Source organism: Ovis canadensis, chromosome 12 (genome assembly GCF_042477335.2).
Source record: "Ovis canadensis isolate MfBH-ARS-UI-01 breed Bighorn chromosome 12, ARS-UI_OviCan_v2, whole genome shotgun sequence".
NCBI classification, from domain to species: Eukaryota; Metazoa; Chordata; class Mammalia; order Artiodactyla; family Bovidae; genus Ovis; species Ovis canadensis.
In genome coordinates, this window is record NC_091256.1 from 37964037 (window position 1) to 37984050 (window position 20014).

At 39.1% G+C, this 20014-nt stretch overlaps 1 protein-coding gene across 2 annotated transcripts in view; it reads right to left on the reverse strand.

Moving 5' to 3' along the window:
• NVL (nuclear VCP like) overlaps nt 1-18247 on the reverse strand; it is an 83405-nt gene extending 65158 nt beyond the window's left edge. Inside the window, exons 1-10 of one of the 2 annotated variants that reach the window (XM_069545430.1) lie at nt 17896-18247; nt 13630-13703; nt 11669-11721; nt 11488-11587; nt 7961-8015; nt 7130-7402; nt 4122-4254; nt 3825-3901; nt 3175-3309; nt 1634-1735 (exon numbers count right to left, since the gene is read on the reverse strand). In XM_069545430.1, coding sequence (XP_069401531.1) covers nt 1634-1735; nt 3175-3309; nt 3825-3901; nt 4122-4254; nt 7130-7402; nt 7961-8015; nt 11488-11587; nt 11669-11721; nt 13630-13703; nt 17896-17952 — 1059 coding nt within the window. In that variant the 5' untranslated portion in view covers nt 17953-18247. The remainder of the gene's footprint in view (nt 1-1633; nt 1736-3174; nt 3310-3824; nt 3902-4121; nt 4255-7129; nt 7403-7960; nt 8016-11487; nt 11588-11668; nt 11722-13629; nt 13704-17895) is intronic. The other variant, XM_069545431.1, reaches the window with a different exon arrangement.
• Between the last annotated feature and the right edge of the window lie 1767 nt (nt 18248-20014).

A 20014-nucleotide genomic window follows, 5' to 3' on the forward strand; every position in this document is an offset into this window, starting at 1 on the left:
CATATCTTACTGTACTGACTTTTACCAGGAAAAGGGGAGACGGGAAAAGAGGGGTATTGACCATATGTTTATCAAGTATCGGCTGTTACACCATCATACCACTGGTTCAGAGAGAGCTAGATAAACACAGAACTAATAACTAATTTTTCCCTTTGTCTCTTTTATCCTCATTCATCATTGTCTTCACCATTAACACAAATGTGGTTACCTGTCTTTCTGCTGTATGCCAGTTAACAAACAAATCAAGCTCATTTTGGAAAACAGGTTAACACCTTAAAGAATGTAGCTCTGCTCTGCATAGCACCCTTCCCACCCTCCACTGCACCTTCCATATGTGACCACTGCTTTTCTAACGCCAGTCTACGCTTAGCTCACAGGAAACATCCTGACCAGGCCCACCTGTGAATGACTACAGGAAGGAAAAAGTGAACACATTCCCTCTGGAGTCTGACTGGAACCAGGACTTTATCCCCTCTCCTTTTTGGAATAAAAGAAACCTATATTCTAACCCAGGGAGGATGGTTTGGGAGACACTAGTCTATCTTCTTCTTGGTCTGCTGGCTTTCCAAATAAAGTCACTATTCCTTGCCCCAGCTACTTGTTAACAATTTACTGACCTGACACAGCAAGCAATATAGAGCTTGGACTAGGTAACAAATTTTGCTGTTTCTTACTATTTAAAAAAGTACTGGTAAAATACACTTTATCTTCTCAGCTTTGCATTTCAAATGCACTGGCCATATTCACCAGTCCCATTTGGGATGCACATGATGACAATGTAAAATTAAACTTACCAGTATTTTTTAATTCTTACCCACAGTGATGACTAGTGACTACTCAAATGAGCATAATGTCATAGCCCATATTTACATGGCTTTTGCTCTGTGTTAGACACATTAAAAATTTACATGAACCCTTTAATACAATCAACAACCCCATGAGATTTGATCAGTATTATTTGCTAGTAAGGAAACTCAGGGTTAAGAGTGGTTAAATTTCTTGCCCAAGATTACGCAATTAGTATGCGGTGGCCTAAGGATTTCTGTTTCAAACTTGAAAGTACACTTAACCATAACACTATACTGAAGATAAAACTTCAATGGAATACAAATGTCATCTTCCTCAGAAGTTCTTAAGCAGCCAAATTTTAATGAGTTATAATCAGAATAAAATCCAATCTGTCATTTCTCTGGTAATAGAATCATCTTTTCATAGCTTCAATTTTGCAAATAGAGAAGAGTTTATGCTGGCAAGTCTATGGTTGCTTTTATAATAATCCTTAAATGTTAAAAATGTTCACACTGCTTACAGGTTGTCTGGGCAAACCTAAGTTGAGGAAAGTAAAAGCAAAAAAAGTATCACAAGGATAATCTATTTTCAGCATATCACCATTGGGTATGACAGTCAGAACTTCTCACCAATTATGTTATTTTCAGATTAAACAAATTATCTTACTCAACAATCTGTCAATTAATCTACTTTAAACAGTTAGCCATCATGAGGAACAAACTGCCACGTTTAGAAAAGAATGGCCAGTGAATATGTTAACAGATACCAACCTTAAAGAAAACAAGAACTTCAATATAGCCTTATGCGATCTGACAACGTGACATTACGTCATTGGCTGACTCACCACAGCTTGTTCAAATAGTTCTCTTAGCTTCTGTTCGGATTCTCCAGACACTCCAGATACAACCTCTGTAGCAGCTACTTTCAGAATTGGAAGATCAAGTTCCTATGTACAAATATATTAAAAAATGACTAAATTTTCAAAGTTTCACTTACCTATTTTTTCTTTACTCAGTCCCTCTCTCAAAACTGCATTTTTTAAATGACCAATTTTCTGAGGAACGTCGTATCTTTTTGTACTGTTCCAATGAAAAACATTACTTAAAAATCTGAAATTTTATCCAAACACATTGACTGGATACCTTCTACTTATTTTTACTTTACAGATATCATAAAACTGTTATTATCTCTTTTGAACAAAGGGTCTTGAATCTTAAGAAATATATTTACCCTTACTTAGAGCTGAGCCAAAACAAATCTATGTTATTTATCTGCTGGATATGAAATAGCAGGGAGTTGTGACACAGTCATTTCCCACACACCCTACTGGTGTTTCTCCCAACAAAGAAACCCAGAAAAATAGCCAGTAACAAGTCAGAGGAGGCAGATTCTTAAAGGAAGATAAACTACCACTGTCCCACCAATATCACTGGCAACAACCCATCCTAAATCCTACTATTCTTCTGACTATCTTGAAATTTCACTTCCTCAATGATATTCTCTTTAACCCTAATTCTTAACGTGGGTAAAAGCAACATACCAACAACATACCACATAGCATTCTGCACTTCTTCTGTCTCCCACTCAGCGTAATCAGAACCATGAAGCAACATTTATTTGTGTGAAAGACAGTTTAATGTGTCTCGCGTATTAGATCGAAAAACCCCTTATAGGTAAAAACTTGAGTTTCTTGTACTTATCACTATATCTCAATGTCTGGCGTGCAATAGTCACACAAAAGATTTATTTAACAAATGAATAAATGAGGAAAATCAATCAATTTCTCCTATAAAAACAGTTTTCTTTCAAAGCACACTATCTATTAATGACGGACATAGTGTGCTCCTCTTCAAACTAAACTTACTTGGACATTTTGCAGTCTCTGAGAAACCTGATGGGGCTATAACTAAAATTGCTAACCTTTTATTTTGCCAACTGAGTATCTATTATCACCATTTAAGAAAGGACATTTTTACATTAAAAAGGATAAAAACATGACTCTGGATGGAAATTCTGAATAAATTTGGTTCTATGTAAAATATGATCCTCCAGTTTAATTTTATTGCTCTTCAAAACCACTAGCTTAAAGGGAAAGAACAGTGACTAAAAACAAGAACTAAAAAAATGGGTAAGACCTAGAACTAAAACAAGAACTATGGGTTAAAAAAATGGGTTGTTTATATTATTTGGCTTCCCAGCCAATACTTGCCATATAATTGGATACTTAAAAAAAAATATCATCTCACAAACAGCAGCATGGAAAGAATGAAGAAGGGATCAGTCCTCCTGAGAATATACCAAGTCTGGTTCGAGTTGACCAACGAGAAAAAATAAAAACAAATAACAACAAAAGAACAAAAGCAAACACACGTCAATAAACCTCACCCCAGCAATCGCATGTGCAAGTAATGTCTTCCCACAGCCTGGCGGTCCATGGAGAAGGACTCCACGTGGGGGTATGACGCCCAGGTGGCAGTACACCTCTGGGTGACGCATGTGTATGAGCATCTTGCAGACCTCCTGTAGGAATGAACAGGAATGGTGTCCTTCACAGGCCCAAAGAGAACGAATCAATGCGGAATGAAAGGACCTGTTCTTTGGAGCAGCAGCATGCAGTAGACAGGCTTTAGACTTACACCAGAGTTTGAATCCTGTCTGGTAACTGTCATGAGGCATTAGCAATAACCCCTCTCTGAGCTTCCATTTCTAAAGGGTAATAATACCTACCTTGCAGCATCTAGCACAGTAACTGAAACAGAGTAAACACAAAAAAACACTAGCCATTATAACTGTTAAAGTGCTACTCCTGATAAAGCAAGTATCTTATGCACACTGTAACTAAACGGTGAAAAAACTGAAGATATGTTTCTTGTATCCCTCATGACCCTGAAGGGAACAAGTCAGGCTTGCCCTTCTCACCTTCCTGGCCTCCTTTTCTAGACTCAGTTCCTATCAGATACAAAGAGGAAGGCCTTATTTGAATACCTGATTTGCAATATACCCATTTGAGGTAGAAATTCTGATTCTGAACTAACTTTTAATGTTGTATCATTGCCACCAACGTCTTCAAACTTCACACTGGAGATCTGTAATTCTAGCCCCTTGGCTTTAGCTGGTAAACAAAAAAGGAGGAGGTGAAAAGATTAGTGATTCAGTAGTGACTCAGAACTATACTGAATAATCTTTATATAAACAAAGGTCCATTAGATACTGAAATATTTTCTAGTAAATGTCTCCACACACAGGAGGTTCCCCAGACCAAACAGCTTGGAATCACAACGTCTTGCTCAAAGCAAACACAGCCGCCGCCACCCACAAGACTTCCATTTCACCTTTCTTCTGCAAGACAGCTTCTATTTCCCCATCTACTTCCTGAAGATCTTCTTTCTTCTTTTTGCCTCCTTTGGTGTTTAGCTTGCCTTTTCTTTTCTTGTTACTTTCCAAAAAAGAAGAATCTTTTGAATTCTGGAAAAAAAAATTAAATGTGTCATGCTTGAAATTAGGCCATTCAAAAAGGGGGGGGGGCATTACTAAAAAAATAAATAAATAAAAATACATTTCAGCTCTAGTACTTTCACCCATTAGCTATTCCCAACATTTTAGCTTAAGGGTGACCTCTGCTGGGGATGTCCTTTTCCAGAAACTTAATGCTTAGTTTACTTCCTAAAACCTGAAAAACCTCCCTTCCAGAATCTTTTAGTTAGAATTAATCTCTTCTTCACACTCTCAGAACACTGAATTTGCAACTGTGGTAGAGCCTATACAATCTGCTTGTAAATGAGTGGTTCACCTGTCTATGTTATTTCTTCCTCACTGAGCTGTGTACTTCTGGAGTTAAGATAATAGCATTCGTCTTTTATTTCTCACTGAGCCTTTTAAGAAGTTCGTATTCATCTGATGTCTAATCAATCACTAAATTAAACATGACTAGAAAGCTGCTCTGACAGCCACATAATTCAACATAAAAGTAAAGCTTTGTCCTTGACCTTGCCAACAATAATAATGTTCTTTAAAGACAAAGTAAATAGATTTGGAAAAGGCCTATTAATAATTCAAAAGCAGAGGGGAGAGGCTTTGCCAATCAAAGAGCTTGGTGCTTGAAAACCACTTAGAATGGCATCACCCGAGAGACACATAATATCACCCACATATGCAATTTTAAATATTCTAGCTATCATTGTTTAGTTGCTAAGTCATGTCTGACTCTTTTATGACCCCATGGGCTATAGCCCACCAGGCTCCTCTGTCCATGGGATTTCCTAGGCAAGAATATTGGAGTGCGATATCATTTCCTACTCCAGGGGATCTTCCCGACCAAGGGATTGAACCCACATCTCCTGCATTGGCAGACATACTCTTAACCACTGCACCACCAGGGAAGCCTAAATATTCTAGTAGCCACATTTAAAAAAGGAAAAAATACGTGAAAGTATTTTTAAAGAAAATAATAATCTATTTTATTTAACCAAATATATTCGAAACAGTATCAATATATAGTCAGTTTAATTATTAATAAAATGGTTTACATTGTTTTTACAATAAGTTGTCAAAGTCCAATGGATACTGCACATCTTCATTCAGACACTAAATTTTCACGGGAAATACTTGATGTTTATATTTTATAAAATCTATAGCTGAAAAAGTATATTCACATACTCAAGTTATTTAAAATATACATGGAAGTTTCCTAATAACTGACTGATAGTTTTTACATTTAAATTAAAAATTCAGTTCCTCATTAGCACTAGCCCCATTTCAGCAGATCAACAGACACAGGTAGCTAACATTCCCCATATCAGACAGCGAGACCCGGAGCACAAGCAGCCACTCTACTGGGAGACAGATTACCTGAAACCCCCTCTCTGCCAGGCATTAAAAGAATCAGGTAAGAATGATGTCCGATGTGGTCACTTTGCAATAGTCCATCAAGTTTTACTTTTCTTTATATATGGTTTATTCCAATTTAAAAAGATTAAAAAAGGGACTTCCCTGGTCGTTCAGTGGCTGAGACTCTGTGCTCCCAACACAGGAGGCTTGGGTTTGATCCCTGATCAGGAAACGAGATCCCACATGCTGCAACTAAGAGACTGCATGCTGCAACTAAGACCCAGGGCAGCTAAACACAATTTTTTTTAAGTTAATAGAAAAATCCTTTAAGTGTCTATTTATTTTATCCATTTTCATAGTGTACCTATTTATGCTGGATCCCTCAAAGCATCATCCTAAACTAAAAATAAACCTCACAGATATTTTAGCAGCTACCTTCCTTTCTGTCTACAATCATCAATTGTCTGTGATGCACACCAGAGGTAGTTACTCCTTAACTTTCACTAATAAAAACAACTCAGGAAGTTTATCAGGCACTATTTCACAAACTAACAACTTCACGCTAGACATATCTTAGCCAGGGACACATTATTAAACCAAGTCCTTCCTCTCTTGGAGTTGCCCTTCTTATACAACAACCCAAAAACAATTATACAAAGAGTCATTTTAAACACTTAAAATATAGTGATTTTTTTTTTTAACTACTTGAAAAAAAGTAGGGTTAGGAAACAGAATATCCAACAGTGTGCTATTTCACATGTCCCGGAAGGCCTCTCTGGGAAGATCACAATGAAACAAGTTGTGAAGAAATGATGGTGGGACCTCCCTGGTGGTCCAGTAGTGAAGACTCCGAACTCCCAACCGAGGAGCACAGTTTGACTGATCCCTGGTGGGGGAACTAAGATCCCACATGCTGCACGGTGCAGCCAAGAATAAGAATCAATTTAAAAATTAAAAGAAGAAATGACAGAGTAAGCCACAGGAATCTCAGGAAAGATGTTCCAAACAGAAAGTACAAGTGTGACTGTCCCAAATGAGAGAAGGGTCAGCATATTCTAGAAACAGCAAGGAGCCCAGTTGTGGCTGAGGCCAAACTGGGAGGTGGGAGAGGAGGGGAGCAGGAGATAAGATTAAAGAGACAGCAGGGAGCCAAGTCAGGCAGGGCTGCCAACTGCAAGATCTCCGACTGAAGACTGAATGAAGCCACTGGAGGGTTTTTAATAAAAGAATGACAATCATCAGACTTAATTCTTAAAAAAATTATCTCTGTGTGTAGAATAAACTAGGGGGGATCAAACACAGGGGCAATTGAAGGTTATTTCAAAAGTTAAGGGAAGAAAGAGTAGAAGCTTGGACCAGGACGAAAATGATGACCACAGTGGGAAGTGAGCAAATTCTATCTCAAGTTCCTAAGCCTTTTACAAAACACAGGAATCTACTTGGTATTACGTTCAATGAAAAGGGTGTAATGTATTCCAACTACACGAGGCTAAAATGCCACCATAAAAAATACCTCTATCTCAGAGATCGGCTTCTTATCATTACACTTCTCATCTGATAGATCCGAGAAAAAACTGTCCTTCTTTCCACTCGGGGTTTTGTCAATAAACCATCCTCCTTCAGAACCTCCAGCAGGGGTCTTCGAAGGAACGGAGCCTGTTCTGGAAGTTATCCGTGGTGATGAAGTTATGGCTTCTTTTTGTTCCATCTCAGGAGTACTTGAAACAGAATCAGGATTTCCTTTCCGATATAAGGAGAGCAGGGAACTGTTCATATGATTTGCTGACTGGCGGAAACATGATTTTAGCATAAATTACTCAATAGGCACTCATGAAAATTTGAATACCTGTATTAAGTTTTCTATATTTTCTTCTCAATACCTTTTCCCAAAACAATTACAGTCAGAAAATACATGTGATCACAATACAATACTTCACAAACATTTACTGTTCAAAAAGATGTACCCCCTCCATTCCAAGTTAATGTACAAATTTATAACTCGCAAATAAAACCAAACAAGAAAGGTTGTTTCTAAAACACAGAAGTATGAAAATGAGCTGGTAGGCAAACACTATCCTATCCGTTCAACTAGATCAAATAAAACCATATCACTATAACTTTTTTGGCCATTCTCCTCCCTTCTTTTCCCCTGTGCAATAGGCTATACACACAAATACTGGAAGGACGGCCAACCCATGAGTTCAATGCTCCGCACAGAAATACTCAATTATTTACTAATGAAGATGTTCAAAGCCTCTCACTCTATTCCTTACTGATCTTTTCTGAGGAGGATTCAAAATGATTTTCTAAAAATCAAAGTTGGTTCATTAAATATCTGGTTTACCTGTGCATCTGGGTAATCTTCCATACTTGAATCATCAGAATAGCTTTCAGTATACCTCAGTAAAAAGAAGAAAAGAAATGTAAATGATTTCCTCCTACATCCTAAAAAAAACTACTACTCAAAATAAGAAAATAAACGGAGGCAAAATACTATGGTGGTAAAGAATACAGACTTTGGAATCAGAGAAATGTGGATTAAAAATACAGCTTAAAAAAAAAAAATCCATCTTCACCAGATACTTGCTTTGTAACCTGAGCCTCAGCTTCCTTATCTATAAAATGAAGATATAAATGATTTCTAACTCACTGGCTTATCAGATTTCCAGATGGCACAGTGGTAAAGAATCTGCCTGCCAATGCAGGAGACAACAGACACAGGTTTGATCCCTGGGTCAGGACGATCCCCTGGAGGAGGGCATGGCAACCCACTCCAGTCTTCTTGCCTGGAAATCCCATGGCCAGAGGAGCCTGGCGGGCTACAGTCCATAGGGTGGCAAAGAGTCAGACACGACTGAGCACGCACATACCGCCTTATCAGATGATTACATAAAAGCTTTAAAAAAATTGTTTTGCCCCACAATTCATGCTCTACAAAATTAATTATAAAGAGTTAAATGAAATATCACAGATACAAGAAAAAAGTATAGGTAATTATTCTACATATTCTTGTGATAGAGGTCTAAGTATATTAGCATAAATCTTAAGAGAACAGACTGAAATATATGACTAGGTAAAGATGTATAATTTTTCAATTAAAAGACACTATAAACAAAAATAAAATGCAAATGGAAAACTGTGACAAGCATTTGTAATACATATAAAAAAAGATACTATTTTATACAAAGAGCTCTGACAATAAGGAAAATTCAAATAGATCTCAAATGAAAAACAAAAATCCATAAATAAGCAATTCACAAAGGAAACACAAAATCAGTTATCAAAATATTACAAGTGAAAATAACACAATCAACTTTTTGCCTATAAAACTGGCCAAGATTAAATAACAGTATATATAACTCGGAGAAGGCAACGGCACCCCACTCCAGTACTCTTGCCTGAAAAATGTCATGGACAGAGGACCCTGGTGGGCTGTAGTCCCTGGGGTCGCACAGAGTCAGACACGACTGAAGTGACTTAGCAGCAGCAACAGCAGCGGCAGCAGCATAACTAGAACTGCAAGCATGCTGAGAAAAGCACGCTTTATATAAAGCTGTTCGGAATACAAACCAAAGGCAACTTTTTTGGATGGCAACTGCATATATACCAGAAATTTCAAAAATATAAATCTTTTTGATCCTAGAAATACTGCTTCAGGACTTCAACATTAAAAAAGAAATCTGTACAAAGATATATACACTAAAGGATTATTTATTACATATACAATAGTGCAAAAATAGAAACAATTATATGCCCACAAATGTGAAACTAATTATAAGAACTACGGTAAAGCCAAATAAAAAAGGAGCAGCTATAAAGAATGAAAAGGAGTTATCATTCATAGATCCTACAATTATTAGAAGAAAAACAAAAGAGTATCTGGAAAACTTTTATGTCAATAAATGCCACAAACTTTCAATGCCAAAATGCCAAAATAGGTGAAATGAACAATTTTTTAAAAAGTACAATTTACCAATGCTGATGAATTCTGGATGAATTCTAAGAAACGTTCCAGAACAAAATAACAGTAACATTATACAAACTTGTTCATAAACTAGAGACCAAAAAACACACATACTTCCCAACTAATATTATAAGACCAGTATAATAAAAGTCTGAAGAGGTTAGATAAATATTCTGCTGGAACTCATACCAAAACCTGACAAAGAGCAAAAAAAGAAAGAAAAAATTTGGATCAATGTCAATACGGATGTAAACATCTACAGAAAAAGATTAGCAAATAGAATTTTAAAATATATTAAAAAGATAATGTATTAGGACCAAGTAGGGTTTGTGGCAGGAATGCAAGATTGGTTTACCACTCAAAAATCAATAAAATTCACCAGATTCATAGAATAAAGGGAGAAAGCCAATAATAAAAGCCTTAAATATCCACATAAAAAGCATTTGATGAATGTTATACCTATTCACGATGAAAACTTTCCACAAACTAGGAATATTAGGAAGCTTTCTCAATCTGATAAAGAACATCTTTCAAAAAAACCTACAGCTAACATACATTTGTTGCTTAGTCACAAAGTCGTGTTCAACTCTTTGCGATTCCATGGACAGTAGCCCACCAGGCTCCTCTGTCCTTGGGATTCCCCAGGCAAGAATACTGGAGTGGGTTGCCATTTCCTTTACAGGCTATCTAAAGTTAAAGCCTGATCATACCAAATGTTGGTAATATGTAGAACTCTCACATGGTAACAGAGGAACTCTCACATTCTGCTGATGCAAAGGTAAAATGATACAAACATTCTGGAAGAGTCTGGCAGTCTCTTATAAAGTTAAATATGCAGTTACCATATGACTCAGCTATGCCGGTTCCAGTATTAAGAAATGAAAACACTCTCCACAAAAATGCCAATACATAAGTGATCATAGTAGCTTTATTTGTAAAAACCAAAAAATGAAAACAACCCAACTGTCTGTTAATATGTAAGCAGATTTTAAAAAATAGTGGTATATACATACATACATACATACATACATACAGGGCAATAAAAAGCAATGGAATTTTGATACACACAACACTGATAAATCGCAAACTTATTATCCTGAATGAAAGAACCTAAATTTTTAAAGTATTAATGCATACTCTGCAATTCCATACATACAAAATTCTAGAAAATATAAACATATAGCAACAGAAAGCAAATCAAAGGCTACCTCAGAATAGGAATGGAAGGAAAAATAAACTGCAAATGGGTGCTAGAAAATTTGTTAAGTTGATGGATATGCTTAGTATCTTGCTTAGGGTACTGGTTTAATGAGTATATACATGTCAAAACTCAATACACTGTACACTTTAAAAATGTACCACTAATTGCACATCAGTTATACTGCAATATAGTTATAAAAGTGTCACCAATATTACTTCTTAAACAAAAAATTGACACCTTTTTATATACCTGACATTGTATTAGGATAGAGAAAAACAAAGCTAACGAGAAAGTTCTATAAGTAACACAAATAATCTCATATGCCATATGATAGAAACACTATACTACGTTATCTATAACTATGAGTTAAGGAAAAGCTGAGAAAGGAGTCCAAAAAGGCTTGAAAGGCAAGAAAATAACCTTTTGAAGGCTGACTTTTGAAGGTTGAGTGAAAGTTCATGAAGGGGAAATGAACACTCCAGCTACAGAAGACCACCCACACAAAGGCACAAAGAAAGAATCTAACCTCTCTGAGAAAGAGCGAGTATTCAGCATGTCTGAAATAAGTCTGGAGAGGATGGTAAGTATTCTGCAGGAACTTACTGGCAATGAAGAGCCAAGTTATCCTACTTGGAAGTTTTACAAGTAGGAATGTAACATGATCAGGTTAATGTTTTAGAAAAACCCCCCACTCCATAATCCTTACTCATTATCCTCTTCACCGTGTCTTGCTCTTTTGGCCAGATGTTCATCTTCTAATTCTGCTAGATCCTTATGTTCTTTCTCACTACTAATTATGCTAAAAACTGAAACAAAAAGAAAAATGCCATGAGCTGAAACAATTCTATGACTTCATTAATAATCAGCTCTAACACTGAAAGACTCACCTTTTTCCACCTGAATCCTAAAGGCATTTCTTTTCCTTCGACCATAGTCTATACTGAAAAACATAACAAGAAGTTTAGTACCATGGTCTCCACCAATATTTTCCCATTAAGCTCAATCTAAATTGAGAACTTGCCCTTACATGTATATATGACTATGTCACTATACTTACATTATCCATAAACCTATTTTCATGGAATTCTCCAGGCAAGAATACTGGAGTGAGTTGCCATCTCCTTCTCCAAGTCACACTTGTACTTAAGTTAAATGATATTCAGATGAGATTTTGGATTCAGAGTTGATGCTGAAATTGGTTAAGAACTGCTGGGGCTGCTGGGATGGACAGAGTATATTTGCAAACAATGAAGGCATGAATTTGGGGGGCAAAAGGGCAGTGTTAGGAGCTGAACTGTGTTCCTCTAAAATTCATAATATTTAAATCCTAATCCTCAGTATCTCACGATGTACCTGTTTTGGGAGATATGGCTTTTAAAGATGCAACTAAAGGGAGGGAGGTAGGAGGGGGGTTTAGGATGGGAGGGATACATGCATAAGTGGTGGATTCATGCTGATGTATGGCAAAAAACCATCACAAAATTGTAAACTAATTATCCTCCAATTAAAATAAATTAATTTAAATAAATAGACACATTAAAAAAAAAAGATGTAACTAAAGGGACTTCCCTGGAGGTCCAGTGGTTAAGACTCTGCACTGCCAATGCATAGGTTCGATCCCTGGTCAGGGACTAAGATCCCACATGGCACGCAGTATGGCCAAAAGATAAAAAAGAGGTAACTAGGGTAAAATGAAGTCATATGGGTGGGCCCTAATCCAATATGACCAGTGTCTTCTTAAGAGATTATGATACAGACGCACACAGAAGGAAAAGCAAGTAGAGACACAGGGAGAAAACAGCCATCTGCACGTCAGGAAGAGACCTCAAACTCCTAGATCATGAATGTGTAGCCTCCACAACATTAAGGAATACAATTTCTGTTGTTTAAGCCACCTCGTCTATGATGCTTTTTGATGGCAGCCATGGCAACCCACTCCAGTACTCTTGCCTTGAAAGTCCCATGGATGGAGGAGCTTGGTGTAGGCTACGGTCCATGGGGTCGCAAAGAGTCAGGCACGACTGAGCAACTTCACTTTCACTTCACTTAGCAAACTAATATACAGACAAAGGGAAAGAAGAAAACAGAGACACCAATATACAAAGCAGGGCTAATTAATGAGGCAAGATATCAGAAGACCTGGAACTGAGGCACAAAAGAAGGATTTAATCTGCAGTGCAAGGACTACACGAGCGACACGTTTTTAGACAGTCAGGAAGCTGAAGGAGATCATGCCTGATGGTTTTCATTTTTTAGTGAAGAAGTAATACTACTGACCAGCGAGTAAAATGCTAAATCTAAGAAGTAGCCATTTTCATTAATAACAAGGGCAGCTCCTTGCATATAACTGGTGCTTGATAAATGCCTGTATAAATGAACTGAGTTCTAAACCTGTGGATTGGTGAACTAAAGCTAGCAGCTACAAATATCACCTTGAAATGTAGGCAGGATGGAAATTTTAAAAATGGTTGGAAAGGGGCTTCCATGGTGGCTCAGTGGTAAAGAAGCCCCTGCCAAGGCCCGTGACGTGGGTTTGGGCCCTGGCCCAGGAAGATCCCACACGCTGCAGGATAACTAAGCCCATGCGCCTCACTGCTGAGCCTGTGCTCTAGAGCCCAGGAGCAACAACTGCTGAGCCCAAACGCTCGAGCACATGCTCTGCAACAAGAGGAGGCCCCGCAGTGAGAAGCACAAGTACATAACTAGAGGGTAGTTCCCAACGGCTGCTAGAGGAAAGCCCTCGCAGCACGAAGACCCAGTGCAGCCACACAAATAAATAAGCAAATAAATCTTTTTTTAAAGAGAGGTAGGGAAGAAAAGCAAAACTTTGGAGACTACATTTCTTTACCTGTACATTCTTTGTAAATCAGATGCTAAGACTCCAGTGTCCACATACTTGCCACATCTGTTACTGGTGAGGTACTGAAAGAGAAAACACGACAAACACAACACTCAGTTCAGACTCAGTGACTGTAATCAACAACTAAGCAAGTGAGCTATTCGGACATGTTATACTTTAGTGCAAACTCTTCATTCATAAAGTACGCTAGAAGCATAAACAAAAATCACCAGATAATTGCCAAGTCAGAATCAAAGAATTTAATTAACATTATTAATCACTATGGCAATGCAATAACAATAACCAGAATGGCTATAAGGCAGTAGGTGAGAGCTTATTATATCCTAGATTCCCAAACATACCACAGCAAAGCACTGAACTCGTAAGAGCACTAAGGGATATTTTAAATTTGAAGGAACAGAATAATAGTTGATCTGTCCATCTGCAGGAACTATATGTGACCCTCAAACAACATGAGTTTGAACTGCACTCGTCCACTTATAGCAGATTTTTTCGATAAATGCATTTTACAGTACTACATGATCCAGGGCTGGTTGACTATGCCAATATAGAACCACAAATATAAAAAGCCAACTGTAGCTATACACAGATTTTCAAATGAATGGGGTTGGGGGGAGAAAGGATATTGGCATCCCAACCCTCATATTGTTCAAAGGTCAACTGTACTAGCCTGAGACAATTCATGTTTCAATATTAAAGCATCTTCTGATGATGTCATATCTTTGCAAAACTGGGTTTCCAGCATTTCCTATAATAAAAATCAAGGTGGAACAGGAAATGAATAGCAGTGTCAATCTGATCGCTAAGTATAAGAAGTTGTGCAGTGCCCAAAAGGCATACACATTTCACCAGTAAATAACTGTGGTTATTTAAGAATGAAATATTGGGTCAGCCAAAGTAAAAAACCTGAATGGACTTTTTGGCCAACCCAATACAAACGTACTGGGGCCTGGGCTTCCCCAGTGGCTCATCCAGTAAAGAATCCACCTGCAACGCGGGAGACCCAGGTTCAATCCCTGGGTTGAGAAGATCCCCTGGAGAAGGAAAAGGCTACCCACTCCAGTATTCTGGCCTGGAGAATTCCATGGACTGTATAGTTCACAGGGTCATAAAGAGTCGGACATGACTGAGGGACTTTCACTGACTGACTTTGGGACCTAGAAACAATATGAGAAAAACTACTAAGAAACTAAGGGCCTGGTAAACCTGTTCTAGGGGCCTTTTACACATTCTCTCTTTTAGTGCTCACAATGCTGTGAAGTAGATGTTACTCTCCCCCTATTTATTTTTTTAAAAGTATTTATTTATTGGCTGTGCTGGGTCTTCATTGCTGCACGGGCTTCTCATTGCAGTGGCTTCTCCTGCTGCAGAACAGGGGCTCTAGGACGCGCAAGCTTCAGTATTCGCGGCTCCAGGCTCTAGAGCACAGCCTCAGTAGCTGCGGTACATGGGCTTAGTTACTTTGGGGCATGCAGGCTCTTCCTGGATCAGGGATGGAACCATGTCTCCTGTATTGGCAGGCAGATTCTTTATCAATGAGTAACAAGGGAAGCCCTCTCCCCTGATTTGAAACTTTAAAAGCTTACTTACTTGCTTACCAGCCTGTAAGTTACAGGGCCAGATTTCAAACCTAGAATGTTTAGTGATCAACTCCCAAGTTTCAATATTTGCTAATTATCTAGTCTAGGTTCCCCACTTCATACAACAAGTTCTTCTCAAGGATCCCTAACACATGAGAACTGCCTCTGGATAAATGCTGAAAAATGGCAAGAGACTAGGTGTCCAAAGCTGCAGCTTCAGTTAACTGTCCCCTTCTATGGACTCCTATAGCATGCTGTCATTTACCACAGTCAATCCTGAATTGCACATATATATCTCAAACCCACTTCAAATTAGAAAGTAACAGGACTAAAACCACTTTAACCTGCTAAGTTTTAGAGTAATCTGTTATACAGCAATAGATTAACGAGGTAGTTAAAAGGAGGCAAGTGTACTACTTGAAAGAAGATGTCTAAAACATATTGCTCAACAAAACAAACAAGCAGCAGAAGAGAGGCAGATGAGCCTGTGTGATTAAAAGAAAAAAAATCTCTAAGTGCATATATGCACACAAAATTTTAAGACAGGTACAACAGAAACTCTCCATGATTACTCATGCAGAAGTGGGGATGAAAAGAATTCTTTCTTCTCATTTTATACCCTCCAGTTCCCTTTATGTTAAACCATAAGAACCTATTACTCTTATTTTTAAATTACTACTTATTTGACTGTGCCAGGTCTTAGTTGTGGCACACAGTATTCCTGGTCTTTGTTGCGGCACGTGGGATCCAGTTCCCCGACCAGGGTTCAACCCAGGTTCCCTGCATCGGGAGCATGCAGTCTCAACCACCAGACCACCAGGGAAGTCCCCCTATTACTTTTATAATGAACCAAAGTATAAAAAGAGAGGAAAACTGCTAACGTCAAACGCTGCAGAGCAAGTCAAGTGTGGCAAAAACTGAAAAGAGGCCACTGGATTTAGCCATTAGGAGTCACTACTCGGAGATCCGAATAAACTGAAGCAGCAAATTGTGCAAACATTCAGAGAAAGAGCACTTAAGTGAGTAAACTGCAAAAAGAAAAGTCCTGTGCCCAGGAAGTTTGAGAAGGTCCATATGGATAGGACGTGCAATCAAGGGAGATTACAAAAGCGGAAAAAAGCAATGGACAAAAAGGTACACGGGGCCAAAATACAAAGTGCTATTTAGGATGGATTTTACTCTAGATGTCTGAAAGTCCACAGAAGGGTTTTGAGTAGGACCCTGGCACACTCCAATTTTCCCTTTAAAATGATCTCCCTGGATGCTCTGTGTAGAACAGACTAAGTAAAACCAGACACAGTGAGAACAGTTAGGAGGTATTTCAACAGTCTAAAGGGAGTGTGGTTTGAACTAGGGTGTTAGAAAGAAAGTGACAGTCTCTCAGTCCTGTCCGACTCTTTGCGATCCCATGGACTGTAGTCCACGGAATTCTCCAGGCCAGAATACTGAAGTGGATAGTCTTTCCCTTCTCCAGGGGATCTTCCTGACCCAGGAATCAAACCGGCGTCTCTTGCATTGCAGTTGGATTCTTTACCAACTGAGTTATCAGGGAAGCCCAAGCGATTAGGTTTGAAGTATATTTTGAAGGTAAAGCCAAGTAGGTCACTGATTAATTGGTTACAGGAAGCAAGAGTCAGAATGAGTCTTAAGATTTGGGGCCTTAACAAATGGATGGATGGTGCGATGTCATTTACTGGAATAAACAACACAAAGAACAGAACAGTTTGGAGAAGAAGATCAATACTCTAAGTTGAAATCCTATAAGATACTCATGAGCAGATGTTGAGTAGGCAGCTGGATATATCAATCTGGAATTCAAGATAAAATCAGCACTGGGTTATAAGATAAATTTTGAAGTCATGAATGAATGTATAATATTTAAAGGTACTAGACTGGATGAGATCACCTAGAAGTGTGCATAGGTAGAATATAAAGAGAAGGTAAAAGCACAGGTGCTTAAGGCACTTCCAACATTTAAAGGTGACAGGAAGAAACAGATTCAAAAAACTGACGATATAGGAGCTGGAAGGGTAAAAGAAAAACAAGGTGAGAATATAGCTCTTAAAGTCTCTCTCCGTCCTTCTGAGTGCTTAGTAACCTAAATGTCCAAGGCATTTACGACACAATGCATTCCATTGACGATTATGAATAGAAAAAAAAAAAGGGGGGGGCAGGTAAAGTGCCCGTTATAAAGTAAGATTCAGAGTACTTGTCTTTACTGGTGTCCGAACTTGACTCCAAGTTTCCTAAGAAAGGAAGTTAACGTATTCTTTATGACCCCGAAAGCAATTCGTCTCTACAAGGTTTCGAGGAATACTTCCTTCCCAACTTCACAAGATAGGAAATTTTAAACTCAAATGCCATCTCCACTCTCTTTACGGATCTGCACAAAGGTCAGGCAGATCCGGGCAGGCCCTCATCAAGCTGCTGCCTCTCATGGTTTCGGGCTGCGCCTTGAACCTCGGCCGCACAGCGAGGAGAAAGGGGCTTGAACCACCCGCGAAGAAGTGGAGTCGTCAACAGCCCCACGCTCGAATCCAGACTGGCACTGGCGGCAAGTCAGTCCGATCTGGAAGCCTTCCCTCCTTCTCCTAGCTACGGCGAGAAAGGGCCTCTCGGGCTCCTAAGCAGCGAACGCGGACCACTCTGAGAGCTGGCCGTGCAGCATACACACCTGGATGACGCGCTGCTTCAGTTTATTATCCACGAACCTCGCGGGCCTGGGCTTCATCGCAGATGCCTCTGCTGTTGCTGCACGAGCTTCACGTGAACCGGGGGCCTCCCCGAAGCTGCCCACGGCGATTGCCGGGCCAGCTGCCCACGGAAAGGCGCCCCAGCCGCCCTAGCCCACGCCGTTCCCTTCAAGACTTTCGTACCGCGAGTAAAGGGGAAAAAATCGCCGAGAACACGAAGGATATTTGAGAGAAGAAAGGAGTTTTTCAGAGTCTTATTTTACAGGCTTGTCCAAGAGGCCCTGGAAGACAAGGACCCATTTGAACACGCTCAACTTTATTGTTCCCGACTCTGCGGACACGCTCAGGTTCCTGAGGGGGCGTGGCCATCCACATCTGTAAGATTTCTAGCCTGTCTAGTCGCACCGTTTGCGAATTTAGTTGATCTTGACCTGGAATCTTAAAACCGAAACTAGATAATTGTGATGATTAGATCAGGGTAAAAACACACCGCCACCCTCCTGCTTATTCCACCCGGTGACCCACGTTAGTGAGTCCCAACAAAGGGGCTTGGTGTCCGAAAAAAAAAAAAAAAATTAGCTTAACCAGAAAACTAAACCATCTGTTACATTTGGGAATCGCTTGGTCTTATGATATTTTCGGCAGATAATTCCTTGAGCACATCCACTGGCAGACTCCATCTTGGGCTAGAAACTGCCGGGATTTTTTAAACTGTATGTATTTGCCCCCAAAGAAGTTTATCTTGCATCACAGAAGATACAAATAAAGAATCAATTTTCAAAAAATTTACTGTCTTTAGTTTCTACCTGTTTGCTTGTTTCAATCGTGTTCTCAGTATTCTTATTTGAGGTCTTGCTTGGCTTATGAGACTATTAAGTGCAGCCTATGTGTCAGAAAATTTGGGAAACTCAGCAGTGGCACAGGCCTGGAAAAGATCAGTTTTCATTCCAATCTCAAAGAAAGGCAATACCAAAAAATGCTCAAACTACCGCACAATTGCACTCATCTCACATGCTAGTAAAGTAATGCTCAAAATTCTCCAAGCCAGGCTTCAGCAATACATGAACCATGAACTTCCTGATGTTCAAGCTGGTTTTAGAAAAGGCAGAGGAACCAGAGATCAAATTGCCAACATCCACTGGGTCATGGAAAAAGCAAGAGAGTTCCAGAAAAATATCTGCTTTCTTGACTATGCCAAAGCCTTTGACTGTGTGGATCACAATAAGCTGTGGACAATTCTGAAAGAGATGGGAATACCAGACCACCTGACCTGCCTCTTGAGAAACCTATATGCAAGTCAAGAAGCAACAGTTAGAACTGGACATGGAACAACAGACTGGTTCCAAATAGGAAAAGGAGTATGTCGAGGCTGTATATTGTCACCCTGCTTATTTAACTTATATGAGAAACATCATGAGTACATCATGAGATGTACTTATATGAGTATATCATGAGAAATGCTGGGCTGGATGAAGCACAAGCTGGAATCAAGTTTGCTAGGAGAAATATCAATAACCTCAGATATGCAGATGATACCACCCTTATGGCAGAAAGTGAAGACGAACTAAAGAACCTCTTGATGAAAGTGAAAGTGGAGAGTGAAAAAATTGGCTTAAAGCTCAACATTCAGAAAACGAAGATCATGGCATCCAGTCCCATCACTTCATGGGAAATAGACGGGGAAACAGTGGCAACAGTGGCTGACTTTATTTTGGGGGGCTCCAAAATCACTGCAGATGGTGATTGCAGCCATGAAACTAAAAGACGCTTACTCCTTGGAAGGAAAGTTATGACCAACCTAGACAGTACATTCAAAAGCAGAGAGATTACTTTGCCAACAAAAGTCCGTCTAGTCAAGGCTATGGTTTTTCCAGTGGTTATGTATGGATATAAGAGTTGGACTATAAAGAAAGCTGAGTGCTGAAGAACTGATGCTTTTGAACTGTGGTGTTGGAGAAGACTCTTGAGAGTCCCTTGGACTCTAAGGATATCCAACTAGCCCATCCTAAAGGAGATCAGTCCTGAGTGTTCATCGGAAGGACTGATGTTGAAGCTGAAACTCCATATTTTGGCCACCTGATGCAAAGAGCTGACTCATTT